This window comes from Miscanthus floridulus, chromosome 8, assembly GCF_019320115.1.
Source record: "Miscanthus floridulus cultivar M001 chromosome 8, ASM1932011v1, whole genome shotgun sequence".
Taxonomy (NCBI): domain Eukaryota; kingdom Viridiplantae; phylum Streptophyta; class Magnoliopsida; order Poales; family Poaceae; genus Miscanthus; species Miscanthus floridulus.
In genome coordinates this window covers 186801039-186817807 of record NC_089587.1, presented here as the reverse complement: position 1 = coordinate 186817807, position 16769 = coordinate 186801039, and the positions used below count along the sequence as shown (strand labels likewise).

Here is a 16769-nt window from a genome sequence, read left to right as displayed (position 1 = left end):
CCTAAGTCCCAAATCAAAGGTCGTTTTGGCTTTTCTTGGTGTATAACTTTTGCTATACATCTTGATATACGGTATGTCTAAGTACGTAGTAAAATCTATATATCAAGCAATTTTATCAGGACGGCTGGTCGAGCCTGGTCGCCTGGGGACCGTCCAGGACGATTAGTCATTGTCCAGGACGATTAATCGACCCTGGACGAGTCCCCTGGTCGTCCCGGTCATCCCCTACATATGTGGACTGATATATACCATATATATAAATTATAGTTTTGCTAGGGCCTTCTCAACAACAGATGCAACATCTGGAGCAGCTGAGGATGCTGAACAAGCAGCAGCCGAGCCTGATGCAACTGAGGAGGCTGGAGCAGAACCAACTTCTCCTTGAACATCGGCCTCAGGCATGCACACTTCCACCCGCTGGATCTGCAGGCCTGTGCGCCTGCAGCAGCAGCAGCCGCAAGGAAGAGAGGGAAGACAGCTGGAAGGGAGGGAGGAGCAACTGGGAACCGGAAGGGAGGAGAGGAGGAGAGGGAGCTGCAGAACTGTAGCAATTGAGGCTGCTGCTGCAGCTGGACAGGAGAGGTGAGAAGAGTGCGTGTGTTCTGCTGACTTCTGAGTGAGTGAGAGGCTGAGGGGTAGGAAAGAAGAGAAACCCTAATGGGCTTGGGCCAAAACATAGGACAGCTAGCTAGGCCTAACTCTGAGAGGCAGCCCACTCTTTGGCTGGACGACCGCACAGCCTGGATAGACGATTAATCGCGACTGGACGATGACTAATCAGACGACCAGGTTTCTGGACGGTTTGGCCGAGTCGGAGGCCCTGGTCGAGTAGCTAAGACCGTCCAGGACGATTAGTCACGACTAATCGCGATTAATCGGACGTCCTGATAAATTGATATCAAGAACAGCCAAGATGACCTATAATTTAGAAACAAGGGACTACTTACTAATGTGAAATCAGTAGCATCATTCTTAAGTTATAAAGCAACATGACAATGAACTGATGCAAGAAAAGTGTGTCAACTTAGTAATGTACTGCAATATGTGCACAAACTTATAAGAGAAACTCAGAGATACTTAATTATTCCTTTATTTAGAAAATCCCCTTTAACTATATACAAGATATTCATACCAAAGTCAAAAAAGAAGCAAAACTTCCATAAACCACCCGAAAATTGTATCTACTGCGTGCAAAATAAGAGAGTTTTTTTTCTACTATTGAATCAGCAAGTTAGACTCTCATGAAGCATGCATTATTGAATATACAATCATCATGCATTATCTTACATTTCTCACTAGAGAAGAAAATTCATCTGAGAGAGATCAATTAAACACAAGGATTTCCCCAATGGACGCTGTCCTTGAAATTGCCTCACTTTGGTGCATCACTGGTCACACCAATGTTGTCAAGCCATAGCACTAACTGATGTGTTAATGGCCGCAGTTTTGGTGAATCACTTATGCACAGACAAGCAACATCAATCATCTGCATCATTTGCGTCTCAAATTTCTTATCATACATTGCACGGTCCAAGACATCAGCTTCACGGTTTTCCTTTTTCATATGTGTAACCCATGAGACTAACTCCCGAGCTCCCTTCGGCTTGCACATGTCTACAGGCCTCTTTCCAGTTAATAACTCCAGAAGGACAATGCCAAAACTATAAACATCACCCTTGAAAGTGGCTACTGAAGACTGGCCGTACTCAGGGGGAATGTAACCCAGCGTGCCAACTAGGTCAGTGGTCACATGTGTGGCGTAGGGACAAATAAGCCGAGCAAGCCCAAAATCAGCCAAATGGGCTTCAAAATTCTCATCTAGAAGGATGTTGCTGGACTTGATGTCACGATGGAGAATATGAGGTTGGCATGACAAATGCAGGTATGCCAAACCTCTTGCTGCTCCTTTTGCTATCTGAAGCCTTCTTGGCCAGATTAATCTGGAGGGACCATCTGGCTTTTCATGAAGCCAATGGTCTAGGCTGCCATTTTCCATGAAAGAGTAGATCAGGAGTCTGTCACTGCCAATCCTGCAGTAACCTTGCAGAAGCACAAGATTGGGATGCTGAGCTTTTGATAACGTCTCCACCTCTGCTTTGAACTCCCGTTCCATCTGACCAAAATCACCTGATAGTCGTTTGATAGCGATTGCTGCTCCATCTTGCAATGTTGCCTTGTACACTAGACCAAAGCCACCACAACCAATGATGTTAGCCTGATCAAAGTTGTTTGTCGATTTCAAAATGTCAGTGATGGTCAATGCCTTATCAGCCTTGTCCTGAAACAGTAGTACCAGTGAGGCTGGTGCCAACTCAAGGGCTCGATTAGTATCTGCGACAGCTTTTACTGTATGATCCTGCCTTCTGAAGCTACTCTTCAGTACAAATACAACAGCAATAGACAAAACAAATGCTGCCCCAACTGCAATACCCATAGCTATTCCAAATATGATGCCCTTGTTCTTTCTCTTATTTGTTGCAGCAATTGTAGGAGCAGGAGTTGAATGACACCGGGGTAGGCCTAGGCGAATGCCACAGAGTTTGGGGTTACCCTCATAAGCAGAACTACTGAATGTCCAGAATTGACCTCCTGATGGAATGGATACCATTCAGATTGTTGTATGCCACACTGAAGCTTGATAGAAAATTCAGCTTCGTTAATGAAGATGGGATGCCTCCGGTAAGATTATTATGTGACAAATCCAAGGATTCCAAGCTTGACATCCCTGATAGATCATCAGGAATGGTACCAGAAATATTGTTGTTGCTGAGGTCCAATACATGTAGGTGCTTGAGGATCCCAAAGCCCGATAATATGGGGCCTGTGAGCTTGTTATGGCTGAGAACTAGGGAGGGTGGGAAGCTGCTAACTTGATTGTACTGCAACCCTTTGCCTGTCTTGTTTCTTTTGATGAAGAAAGGAAAATAATCAGTCTCTGTAGATTCCTGTGAGATCTTTCTTGTTACAAGGGCCTTCATGTTAGACAAGTTTTCCTGGAATTCCTCCACTAAGTGAATTATTGGATAGATCCAAATAGAACAGAAACTCAAGATCACCAATCCATGCAGGAATATTCCCGATCAATTGATTCCATGACAGATCTAGCACCTTCAATTGTGTGAAATTAGCTAGCCATGGTGGTACCGATCCTGAAAGATGGCTATTTGCAATGACAAACACTTGGATGTTGTGAAAACCTTGTATCCCAGTCATCGGCAAGGCCTTCTCATCATGGAAGTTCTTTGTGAGCACGAGGCTTGTTAGACTTGGACAGTCCTGAAGGACAGATAATGCTGAAGGCACATCTGTGAAGCTATTGTTTGAAAGTGAGAGGTAGGTTAGCGACTGAAGCTTCCTGAAACCAGCAGGGATTTCACCACTGAGGTTGTTTGTGGCAAGGTTCAGGCTCCTCAGATTATGGCAATCCGACAAACTGTCAATTGTGCCAATGAACTTATTTGTGCCAAGGTCGAGTGAGCTAAGTTGTGTCATTGCTGAGCAATTGAGGTTGATCTCTCCATTCAATGAATTGTTCCTCAGGTACAGCATCTTCAGTGACAGAGAATAGCACAGCGAGGGAGGCAATGGACCCCTGAAGAGGTTGGACTGTGCAGAGAAGAACTCCAACTTGCGGAGGCTACCAAAAACATTGGAAGGTGCCCAGAGAATGAATTGAAAGATATGTCCAGCCTATCAAGGCTGGACAGGTTACCGAACCTTGGGCTCATCCCCCCAGAGAGTTGATTCTCTTGCAGAGACAGGATCTTCAGAGATGGCAGCCTGAATAGGTCATCTGGCAATCTCCCGGAGATGATGTTGAGTTCGACATGCAGCTCCTCGAGCTTTGTGCAGTTCCCGAAGCCTGCTGGGAAGTCCCCAGTAAAGAGATTGGATGTGAATCGCAGCACACTGATTTCACCAGACGACTCACAGATGCTTGTATCAATCTGCCCGGCAAAGGAGTTGTACCCTGCATCGAACACGGTGAGACGCTCTGAACCACGGAGCGTGGGGTGGGAACCATTGAAGTTGTTGTAGGATATGTTGAAGAGCTCGATCAGTGGGAGAGAAATGTTGTCTGGCAGTGTGCCCGTGAGCTCGTTGTAGCTGAGGTTGAGCTGCTGCAGCCTCTGGAGCTGGAACACAGGCGTGGGGACGGCACCATGGAAGTAGTTGTCGGAGAGGTTGAGCCACTGGAGCTGGTCCAGCTGCGCGAGCGAGAGCGGCAGCTCGCCCCTCAGCTTCCGGCCATGGAGGTCCAACCCGATGACCCTCCCGCTGCCATTGCACATGACACCGGTCCATGCACAGCAGCTGGCCGCGCCGGTGGTTGCGTTTGGGAACGTCCAGCCAGCGACGCCACCCCCTTCAAGACCTTTGGAGAAGTCCTCCAGGGCTTTAAGATCACCCGGGTCGCAGGAGCTGGAGCTCTGGTTCAGGGAGTCGACTGGAGACAGGAAGAGCAGCAGTAACAAGACAGACAAGCACAGGAAGAAACTGCACGGCCATGTGGCTGTGCGTTGCATCAAGGAATGCTCCATAGAAGCAACGAAGCAGCAGCAGCACAGTGACGACGCTGGGCGGGGAAGAAGGCTTCTTGCTCCGTCTTTTCAGGACCTAGGCCATATGGCGCGTGAAGCTGGACTAGCCTGGGAGCTTGCACCGGCAGCAACAATGGTGGAGGGAAGAAGGGAAGTGACGTGTGGGAGGGAGACGATGGGACGGTAGTGTTGCCTGGGACGGCGTGGCGTGCGTCGGTTTTGACTTGTGATTGTGCAGGCACTCCAGCCGTGGGTGGCCCGAGTTTTCTTCGGCGAATTGATTGTCTTCTTCAACTTGCTGAGAGAATCCATGGTCGGACATCTTTTGACCTCTGTTCAAAATTGGCCTAACCGTCGGTCTCAGTCTCCCTTTCTCTCCATTTGGCTTCCCTGATGAACATGACTATTGTAACTATCACGAAAGCAGACCATTCTGAGGATAGAACCTGCATACCAGATAGATATTAATGAATATTGCCCCAGCCGATTAGTGCTGCCTTTGTGCCCGTATTATCAGAAATAAAATATAACCGTGATTATGGATGATAATATTCGCGAAACGTTGCAGAACAGTGAAAAGACATGAAGAGCTATGCCATTATATGAAGCGTGTTTAGTGGTGGAAATGCTAAAAGATTTGCTATGAACTACTGCCGTCGGTCATAAAAACATATCCTCAAGGACAGTATTTGATCAGATCTTAAAACTATATACAAACATAAAAAAAAAACTATTACTTTGTTTAGTTTGGAATCGTGTACAAGTTGTATGTGTCGATTTATATAGCAAATATTGGATCCCTTATATTCAAAGAAATTTAAGTTTGTCTATAGCAAAAAGTAGTACGAAGACTGCAAAGTCTATGGGGGTGTTTGGTTCCTCCTCCTAAACTTTAGTCGCTGTTCCATCGGATGTTTGACACATATATGGAGTATTAAATATAGACTAATTACGAAACTAATTGTACAGTTTGCGACTAATTTACGAGACGAATCTTTTAAGCCTAATTAGTTCATGATTTGACGATGCGGTGCTACAGTAAACATGTGCTAATGATGGATTAATTAGACTTAATAAATTCGTCTCGCGGATTACTGATGGGTTCTGTAATTTGTTTTTTTTTATTAATATTTGAACACCTCTTGTGACACCCTTATGTGATATCTTCTACATTTTAGTGACGGGATTAAACACCCCTGGCTTGTTGCTTGCGGTTGCTACGCTATTACTACTTGTCCTGGGCATGCTGACTGACCCGCGGGGTTTTTATGTGCAGGACTGCACATTCCGCTGGGAGCTGGGTGGGGGACGGCGATGGAAGGTTGGCGGCGAAGTCAACCGGTAGCGGCAGGTGGCACGTGTGCCGCCGCCGCTTTCGGCCGGGCCAACGCCCCGCGCCCCAGGGCGCGTGCGATGCATGCATTGCACATTTGCACACCGCGCGTCAGTCAGCGGCCCCCAAAAACTGGGCGTCCCTTGCCGGGCGCGAAGGACCGGTGGAGAAAACACTGCCGCGTCTGCTGCACTGCACCAGGCCCGGAGAAAGAGCCCCGACGACGTACCCGGCGGCGGCTGCGTCGTGGTCTCGCGGATGTGACGATCCAATTGGCGGGTATGCTGGATGATCTGTTGGTGGCGGGAACTGCAGAGCCGGCTCTCACCTTTTATCGGCTTTGGTTTGATGTCTTCTTCCAGTTGTGCTATATATGCCTACCCGGCTACAGGGAAATAATACGGCGCCATACACTATTATTACAGGGAAATGAATGAGACGGGATTTTGATAGATACACATCAGTCATACAACACGTGATTCTATTGAATTCTCTGTTGAACGTCTTGGCAGCAAGGAGATTGGACTAAATCACATCCGATGTCGGTAAGACGGTAATAGTTTTCTTAGGCCCTCTTTTGCAGAACTTTTGTTGTGTATATTCTTCACCGTCCTAATCAAACAGCCCTATCAAATGAGGACATACGATACGAGATTGGCTTCTAAAGCTGAAACCAAGGTAAAAATGATGAAGCTGAAGCCAATTTATTTTTTGCAAGAAACCAAAGCCACCAATACGTGGCTTCACCATTTTTTGAGAAGCTAAAGGTCTACGAAAGAGACCCTTATTTTCATTTCGAGATAATGCTATTTTATGTTGTTGTTTCAGTTAGCCCTTTTGGATTACCTCACTTCATCGAAAAAATTAGGTCTACTACCGTGTTAAACGAGAAAAAGGTCTACTTTACAACCCTTGACGAGTCTAATTTTCAATCTTTAACAACAGAATCATTCAACTTTCAACACTTGTATATAAACCGATTTTAATCTTTACTCGAATTTAGAGTGGATTTAGGTCTATTTTTTTTTTAGTTTTTCTAGCAGTACACAAATTATCCTCCTTTTCAAATATATAAATGTATTTAAGTTGGAGATACGCATAGTGCGAGCAACAAATAAAATTTGGGCCAATGCTGAAAAATGAATTGTTTCGCTAATTGATTAGTCAAAATTGAACGTTTCGTGGTTGAAGGTTATATAAAAGCTGGACTAGATCCATAGTTGAGGGATTTTATAAATTGTTAATTGACCTTTCTCTTGTTATTTGTGTTGTTTTGATGGAAATTGTAGGCACACTAGAGTGCTAAATTTTAACCAAAAGGACAAAATTAGAAGGCACAATTATGCAAGCGTTCATCCAATAAACTATGCAACTTTACAAATTGTTCTGGCAGATGCACACGCACCGCCTCTTTCGCACACTGCGTGAGCAAATACGCGATTATGCACCAAGTTAAGCAAGCTCAGATTCAAAGGACTTCTCGGTCTACCACATAGCTTTCTTGCCGATTGCTTATTTGACCGGCCTCAGTAACTCAATTGGAGCTTGTATACGTGCTTGTGATATGATAGAGACATAAACCAAGTAAAGGAGCCGATAACTAACGAGTTACTCCGTGATTTACCCCTGAAGTGCGCTTCTCTTTATGGGCACTCAGACATTGTTGCCAGTTACCTATCGTAAGTGCAACGCCACATACAAGCGCAGCTTTTCAACTCTCTTTTTTTTTCACCTTTTTGGTACCCACGAATGACCGGAGTTGTGCTGGGAGTATATATTGGTACTGTTTTTGCACGTACAGGCGTGTAGAGCGTTTGAACCCGGAGGTCTATGACTATGAGGACATGGTTGCCAGCGTAAGTACGAGCAAGATCACCGTCAACCGGCCGCTAGATTGGACCACCGGCGTTGAGGAATGATCCCACCATGATCATTTGTACTGGAATTCGATCGCCGGCCGTATCTGCCATCCGCGATCGATATCCGGGCTTTCTCTTCGTTGACTAAAAATCACTAAGTCACTGCATTTGAAATTTTCCCATAACAGAGTATGTACTAGTAATTGACCTATAAAAATTATATCGAGCATAATACACGGGTGGTTTTTTTTTTTGAACTTGTCTCATCGTGTCATCTAGATCCCCAAATTCCAAAATACATTTTTTAGGTCTTAGAACTTGTCTTTGTGTGTAATCGAGGCCTCAAACTTTAAAAAATGCTATTTTTAGGTCCCATGATTTATATCTGTGTATCATCTAGTTTTCTAAACTTGTCATAGTGTGTCATTTAGGTCCAAATAGACCTAATCTACTCCGTATCACAATGCCACATACCACGAATGGTTGATGCACACCTCATTCTTGACCAAGGAATGAACTTAATGGCAAAGCAATCGTTCGCCTGATTCCTCTGTCAAAGGAGCACTCACTTTGGCCTTGCCACCACCATTACTGATGACATCGTGACCCTTAATTGATATGGAGGATGATGAAGGCATAAGGTGAGAATGGCTAGTTGGCGACGGCGATAAGACGCCAAACTAGAATGGAATGCCAAGACAGTGAGGGAGCATGGGGATGCAGCTAGAATAGAGAGAGAGAGAGAGAGAGAGAGAGAGAGCATGTAGATGGAGTGCTAGTATGGATCAATACGTGGGTTGGTTAGGGCTCGTTTGGACCTACATGACATGGTTCTGATTGTTATTTTTCAAGTTTACACAAGTTAGTTGGTTTGCACCTGATACGAAGTCCAGCAACCATTCATGCATTTTACTCCTAAACATCAATAGCAAGGTGCCGAGCTGGCCAGGCCTGCGTAAACAGAGCAGCTGAGCAGGTATAGTTCATTAGCACAAATACACATATTCCTATAGTTATCGTCGGTCAATTATTTGGCTTAAAAGTTATTGTTGTTTTTTATTGGACTTGTTAGCGCCCGAACGTCTGATTCGGGCGCTAGCGTCCGGATGGTGTCCGCACAGAGAGCGAGCGAGTGCTTAGCGCGCCGGCCTCGTGAGCGAGCACACCAGTAGTGGGCTCACGCCACCCTGAATGTCGGCCACACTGCTAGCCACTTTCTACGCGTATCCAGTGTGCAACACCCGATCTACTTTTATAATATTCAGATACAATAGTCGCAACATATAAAAAAAGACAGATAAAACACTTGAAACAAAATGTCTGAAATACTTGCGAAAATGCCTGAAAAACATATGAAAACCATTGCAAACATATGCAACATCCAGATGAAACACTTACAAACATACGTATAAAACACATGAAAATACTTAAAAATATATGCTTGCAACATGCATGTATATGCAATATCCAGATCTACTTTTGCAACATTCAAATAAAACACTTGCAACATACGTCTAAAACAGATAAAACATTTGGAACATACACTTAGCTTTAAATATACGTGTTAGCCATTACAATATGTACAGCATCCAAATCTAATTTTACAACATCGATATACAACACTTACAACGTACCTCTGAAATATCTGAAACACTTGAAACATACTCTTGCAACATGCGCTACTTAGGGGGACGTCAACGGCCCAGCATATACTCAGACGCAGGCACAGGCCTCCCCTTCCTGCCGACGTGCGAGGTTGATGGGGGCGCAGGCGTAGGCGCATGCCTCCCCTTCCGTGATGAGCGAGGTGGATGGAGGCGTGGCACGGGATGGTGGCGCAGAACGTGCAGTAGCTTGCGATGGGGCGCGGGTGCGGCGCCGCTGTGCTGGAAAAGGCCGTGATGGGCGGGTGCATTGCCTGCGGCGAGCAACCCTGCATAGCTGCGCTGGAGAAGATGAGCGAAGCTGTCTTTTTTTTAAGATACGGAAGACGAAGGGCGGAGGCGCTCTGAAGTAGCGAACGGTGTGCAGGTGCGGGGCGTCCGGAGGGACAGACGCCCGCACCCTATCATTACCTTTTTTATCTTCCTTTTTCCTTTCCAATCGTGGACTTGCAATTTCTACTGAGATGGTAGCCTAGAGTTTTTCACATGAGCTCTATATCTTGGTGAAATCACAGTCTAAATCTCTCATAAAATATTTAGTGCATTAGGCCTTGTTTGGATAGCTAGTGATTATATTAATCAGATTTTATAATCAAATTTTAATCCAAACATGATTAATTCATCTAGACCTGAGCATTTTGTGCCCGGGACGGAAAAACTCGGTTATTTCGGGCTAAAATAATCCCTCACATGACCGTCCCACTAGGCGAGTCGAGCCTATTTTTTCGTTTTGGATTGGGCTCGGACCGAGAAAAAAAATTATGGGCAGCGAGATCTGTGCCCAGGCCCTGTCCACTAAGGTCTGCGGGCGGGCCAAAACCCGGCAGGCTCGCGTCGGCCCACATGCCAGGCGGGGCCTAATTTGCTCAGGTCTAATTATATGATAGATTATTATAATCAAAACTCTTGATTACCATAAATCCAGGTGAGACCAGGTTATAGAGGATTATGGATATTGAATGTCCAATTTAACCCAATCATTTGTCCAACTTACCAAATTATAAAAGATAAGATAGGAATTTCTCATTTTAACCAACAATAATCCAAATATCCAAACATTCTATTATTATTATCCATAATCCTAATTATTATAATCCTATCTATAATCTAGCTGTGATCCAAACAAACCCTTATTCTTTTTATATAAGCATATTGTATCTTCTCCTGTGGATTTGTTGTTGCCTTTGTGATCAAAATATCACTAGCTTCATCACAATGCTGCTTATGTCTCTTGCCCCTTGGAATACTGCCTCCTCAAGCAGCCACTGCCCAGCCCTATCAGCTATCATTATGCCAACATTCTTGGGTCCTTAAGCCTTCTAAAAGAATGTGTAACACTCACTGTTGCTAGTGAGATGTTAATCTTAGATCTGCTACCTATGTCACTCTACCGCACTATCGGCCATGCTATATATGATCACATTTGTTTTAGCTTGTGATAAACATTGCTAGGAGGGTCTCCTTCCTTTAATCATTCGTTTCTAGCCACTTCTTTCAAGCTTCCATGATCATCGATTTGTAGAAGAGGCTCTATGATCTGAGCTGTGGTAGGAGGGTTTTATAGCCCTACCTGTCGCGACGTTGGATCCGTCCCTAGATAAAATAATTGCGCTTAAGATACCACAAGCCATTATATTGTTGATGTTGTTGTAATAATGTCAGCCACCGGAACAATATTCCTTCCCTAGATCAATGTTACTAAAACCTTCATGTTGGACCCACGATCATTAGAAGCGACATGTCAAGCTCTTCAGAAAATAATCATTTGACACAAAACAACTTTAAATAGCTCGTGAAGCCACCGAATAAGATATACCATGGCAAACAGAACCTAACTAATGCAATAGACCACCATTTTGCCTTTTGAACTCATTGCTAATTAAGTAAGCATCCCTTGGGAGGACCCTGATCGATCTGACTTTGCTAGTTCCGCTCGAGTGCGAATCTCTCTCTCCCACACACAAAAGGGCCTCCGCTCCGTTCCATAAGAGAGCCGAAGGAAGGAGAACATATCCTCACGATCAGCTAACAATCATTACACACGATCACCGCCAGACACACTAAACCGAGCTGCAGCACCGGATTCCCGTGCCTAATGATGCGCCTTATCCCTCTGCAGCACAACGCACTAACAAGCAGCACCAGCACGATGATCTGATCGGTAACCAATAGCCCCCCTGCGCCCTGCAGCAAGGATATTGCTATTTTTCCCCTTTGCCCCAGCAGTGCGCACCGAGGGGTATTCCCTCGACCGTGCATCCCATCCGGCGCGCGGCCGGGCAACACCTGACATCACCCCAAGCACGTCCGTGATCTGCGGCGCCTGCGCGGGACGAGAAAGCCACACCCACCCACTCGGCCACTCGTGCGTGCGGGTCTGCGTGGCGCGACCACCGCACCGCCGGATCTCATCAGAGCTCAGAAAGCCCAGGGCCGGCCGTTCGCCGCACCCGCGCGCGCGCACGGTCGGTCACTCGGCGGGCGTCGCTTGACCACCGGCGTGCCGTTAGGAGAGGAGCCAGGCGTCGAGAGCGCGACGCGGGCCCCCTCCGGTCGTCCAGAGAGATTTTTCCTTTCGTGCCCGACTGTCCGTGGCCCGTTGGGGCTAGCTAGGGCCTAGGGGAGGCCGTGCTGATGGCTTTATTTCGCTGTCACTACCTAACCAGTAACCACCACGAGGCCAGGCCCGTCAAAGGAGCACATCCAAGGCAGCGTAGAAAGAGTGGTGGGTGCGTCGTGCCTTTTGCCCGGCCGGTGCAAGCTAGCGTCAGTCAGGGACGCACTAGATCGGGTGTAGCCAAGCCAAGCTATAGCTAAGCTACGCGTGGAGAAAAAGGCTTGCATGCATCGCTTTGGCCCGGGGCTGTGGACGGACGATCTGATTTGCCGTTGCGTGACTCCTCGTTTCATTCGGTGGACTTCGACTCATCATGCTTGGATATGACAAGTTACCGTTACAATTCCGTGTGCGCGCAGATCGAGTACATACCATGACCTTGAACGATGAAGAACATGGAAAAACTAGCTCGCTAAAACCAAAGGGATCCGGCCGGTACGTGAACGCCGAGAGACGATGAATAGCTAGCAGTCATGAGTAGTAATTACTAATTAGTAAACTGTTGGTCAAGTACTCCTAGCTTAGTTACTACTACCCTTCTAGACACTTGCATTGTCTCAAGAAGAGGTGGCCGGCCGGACGACGGCCGGGTGAAGCGGGGATCGACCTACTTAAAGAGTTAAAGTGCAGTCCAACATGGCAACTTGTGGACAATAATCTACTGACGACCAAAGTGAAACAAAGCCCGGCCGGCCTCTCATGAGCTCTCTTTTAATTTGCGTAGTTGAATTACACTACACTAATGCTGCATGCATTATTTCTTCAGTGGTGGCGGTAACTGGTAAATTAAAGAAGCCGGCGCCACTAACTTGCTAATAGCTACGACCACTTATGGAGCTTCTTGGCCAAATTCTTATTTGGCTCGCGTGCACGCGCGAGGACACCGGCAAAATCCGAATGGGGAAGGGGAGGGCGGCGGGCAGGACGGCCAGTGGCGAGGTCGCCGCGGGCCGGGGTAGTAGAAGCGATGGCGGCGGAGATTAGGGTTTCAGATTATTTAGGGAGCCCTCCATGGCCAGCAGATTATTTGGGCCCTTTGGTTGTGTACCATTTAGATCGGCCCACCAGTACTGGTACCTACCAAATCGAGAAGACGGGCCATGAGAGTCTTGGTTTCTCCGATGGCCCAGTACTAGTACTTCGCCGTTTCAATTCCCTCGTCTTGTTAGCCAGCAGGGAGGGGCACGCATAGCATAGCCCATTTCTTGTTTTCCCTCGTACGTGACGTGAGTGCCTTGGACTCGCGGTGAGCACCCTCAGGAATGTGCGGACTGAATGGGACACACGATATCACGAACACACTGAATTACTGCTTATGAGACGAATTGATCCCCTCGATCGGGATGCGTTCGGCATGCAGTGCGATGTACTGTCCGAGTAGCCCAACGACCCATGGAAATATATGGGCACCGCGCGCACAGAATTCAGACTCGGACGCGCGCGCGCACATATCTGCTTGCCGATGGATCTGATCTGACCCTAGCCCTACCCTACCACTGATGAGTCATGCAAGCATGATGCATCCACCCACAAGGAGCCAAGAAAAGCGTGGCACAAGCCATGCGGCCGTGTAGTCGCGTACGCATTTCCGTAAGGGGAGCCGCATGCTGCAACGGGCAACCATAGCCCAATGCATTGGCCATTGGCCACCAGTGTTGAAATCCGGCCATAGCCTGCCTGAACCGGGGCCCCACTTCTGAGCGGCACCACGCAGGCAGAGCAGCGTGCATTGCATGCTAGCTATCAATGGCTAGAATCCAGTGGGTGAATTCTGAATCCGGCGGCCCGTGAAGAAGCTACAGAACTCTAGTGTAGCGCATGGGACGATTGCACCCGGCCGTGTCCTGTTCCTGCACAACGTAACCTTGATCAGTGCTCCTCTCGAACGCGTTGAGGAAGCAGCTTTGGTTCCCGCTAATCAGCCCGCACATTAAACATCAGCTCACTGCCAGCGCTCGATATAAACCGTGCCTCTATTCCATCCCTTGGCTCCTGTGTCCACCAGCCGGAGTCAGTGAGAGTGAGTAACTGAGTACTGAGAATAGCCGTAGCGAAGCTCAGAGCAAGCGAGCGGGCGTGGTTCAGCTTCGGATCAAGGGGATGGCGCTGTCTCGCGGTATGGCCGCCGCTCCCGTCCTCGTCCTTCTTCTCCTCCTCGTCGCCCAGTGGTTGCTTGCATTGGCCCTTGGCCGTGCAAATTAACATTAACAGTAACGCGACGCGGTGTGATGGATGCTTTGTGGTTTGTGCGGTGCAGAGCTGGGGACGACGACGGTGGCGGAGGCGAGGTACTGCCTGTCGCAGAGCCACCGGTTCAAAGGCTTGTGCATGAGCAGCAGCAACTGCGCCAACGTGTGCCAGACCGAGAACTTCCCCGGCGGCGAGTGCAAGGCGGACGGCGTCTAGCCTCCGTCTGCTGGGGGTGGCGGGACGGCAGGTCGTCGGCGTTCAATTCAAGCCGACCACTGTTGTTAGTTATTGGTTCTCCTGCGTTGCTGTTTCTATTTACTACCGTTTCTCTGCTGGATGCCTGCGCTATTACGTTGCAGCGCGTCGCTGTTTCCTGTTGCTTTCTTTCTGTTCCCGCGAATAAACTCCGGGCCATGCATGCATGTCTCCCGGCATATGTGATGCCTGCGCTATTACGTTGTAGCGCGTCGCTGTTTCCTGTTGTTTTCTTTCTGTTCCCGCGAATAAACTCCGGGCCATGCATGCATGTCACGGCATATGATGCCTGCGCGTGCAGAATGACATCTATATCAATTCTCACTGTAGTTAATCTGCATCCGTAGGTAGTCAAGACGATGCTGCTGCATGTCGCGTGTAAGCTCATGGTTTCAAAATGGATGTATGCAACTGTTGGTTTTCTTCCAAATCTGCTCTAGTGCTAGCTAGGTATCTTGATGATCAACGGGTGTTTGGATGGACTAAACTGAAGTTTACTCCATATTTTGGTTCTTCCCCCGCACCATGACTCACTCCAACGCGCAAAGCTTGTCCAGGGATTTCTTCATCATGTCCTGACACTACGCCAGATTCTTATAGCAGGAACGAGGGCATTTTTACTGTAGGGACGGCTGGGGTTGGGGGCGCCCCTACAGTGGGCGTCCTCGGGCCCCAGCAGCCCAGCCGCCCCTACAGATAACACTGTAGGGACGGCTGGTAACCTGAGTCGCCCCTACAGTTGGGGCTGATCTGTAGGGGCGGCTTAATCACCAGCCGCCCCTGCAGTGTCCACTTGTCTGTTTTTAAATTTCAAAATTTGAAAGGTTCAAATTTAGTCAAATGATAAGATAACCAAAATAAAAGTTATAAATCTGGATGAGTTGAACAACTTTTGTATTCATCACTTTTACATATGAAATCATTTAGGGTTTGAAAATTTGGTTTGAACTTGTCAAATTTTAAATTTTAAAATGTGTAAAACATTGTCACATCCAAGTTTGATCAAACTTAAATGTTGAAGCATGATTTTAGAATTTTTTAGGAAAAAACCATCACATTTGGAGTTAGTATGAGGGAGAACAACTAGTTACAAAGTTTACCCACAGATTAAAAAGAGAAATCACACTATTCTAGAGGATCCTTACATGATCATAATGAACAGTGTGATTTCTTTTTTTAATTTGTGGGTCAACTTTGTAACTAGTTTTTCTTCCTCATACTAACTCCACATCTGATGATTTTTTTCCTAAAATTTTCTAAAATCATTCTCTATCAATTTATTTTGTTGGTTTTGTCAATATATATATATATATATATATATATATATATGAAAAGTTTGAGCAATTTAAATTTTGAATTTTAAAAAAATACAACTTCAGACAAGATTTTGGTTCCCCAAATGATTTCAGCTGAAAAAGTGATAAATACCAAAATTGAATAACTCATCAAGATCTACAACTTTTGTATTGATCATTTCTTCATATGACAAAGTGGTAACGACATTGTTCATAAATATGACACATCTCTCATAAGGTTTTATAAACTATATGAGATATGTGTAAGATTAGTGAACAATGTGTACTAAGAATTTGTCAAATGAAGAAATGACCAAAATAAAAGTTGTAGATATTCATGAGTTGAACAACTTTGGTATTCATCGCTTTTTATGTTGAAATCAATTTGGGTCTCAAATTTTGGTTCGAACTTGTCGTTTTTCAAAATTTCAAATTTAAAAGGTTCAAATTTTGTCAAATGACAAGATGACTAAAATAAAAGTTGTAGATATTAATGAGTTGAACAACTTTGGTATTCATCACTTTTTATGTTGAAAACATTTTGGGTCTCAAATTTTGGTTCGAACTTGCCATTTTTTAAAATTTCAAATTTGAAAGGTTTAAAATTTGTCAAATGACAAGATGACCAAAATAAAAGTTGTAGATCTTCATGACCTCTACAACTTTTATGTTTATCAAATTTTTATTTGAGATCATTTGGTGTCTCAAAATTATTTTAGTAGTTTTGATTTTATTTTTTTAAATTTAAATTTTTTCCCATTTTTAAAGGTTCAATTTTGCATTTTAAACTGTTGTAGTTGTTTTAGTTATTGTATATGTAAATATATCTATAAAAAAATAATTATAAAATTTTATACTGTATTATTTATAAAATATATCTAGAAAGTTTATAACCTTTGCGGTGGTGGTGGACAAAGTGAGAGTGGGGGGCGGCGGGGCCCACGAGCGGGCGGTGGGGGCCGAGTGGCTCATCTCACCCCTTTTCGTCTCTCCATCTGCCTTTCCCCATCGGCCG

The 16769-nt window shown here is 45.9% G+C and overlaps 1 protein-coding gene across 1 annotated transcript; it reads right to left on the bottom strand.

The window, feature by feature from the left end:
* Window positions 1-1066: 1066 nt before the first annotated feature.
* On the bottom strand, window positions 1067-4992 carry LOC136474295 (phytosulfokine receptor 1-like). Its single transcript, XM_066471885.1, is given in 4 exon segments — window positions 1067-2602; window positions 2604-2990; window positions 2992-3650; window positions 3653-4992. Coding segments are annotated over 4 exon segments (3165 nt in total). The 5' UTR covers window positions 4542-4992; the 3' UTR covers window positions 1067-1372.
* Window positions 4993-16769: the final 11777 nt, after the last annotated feature.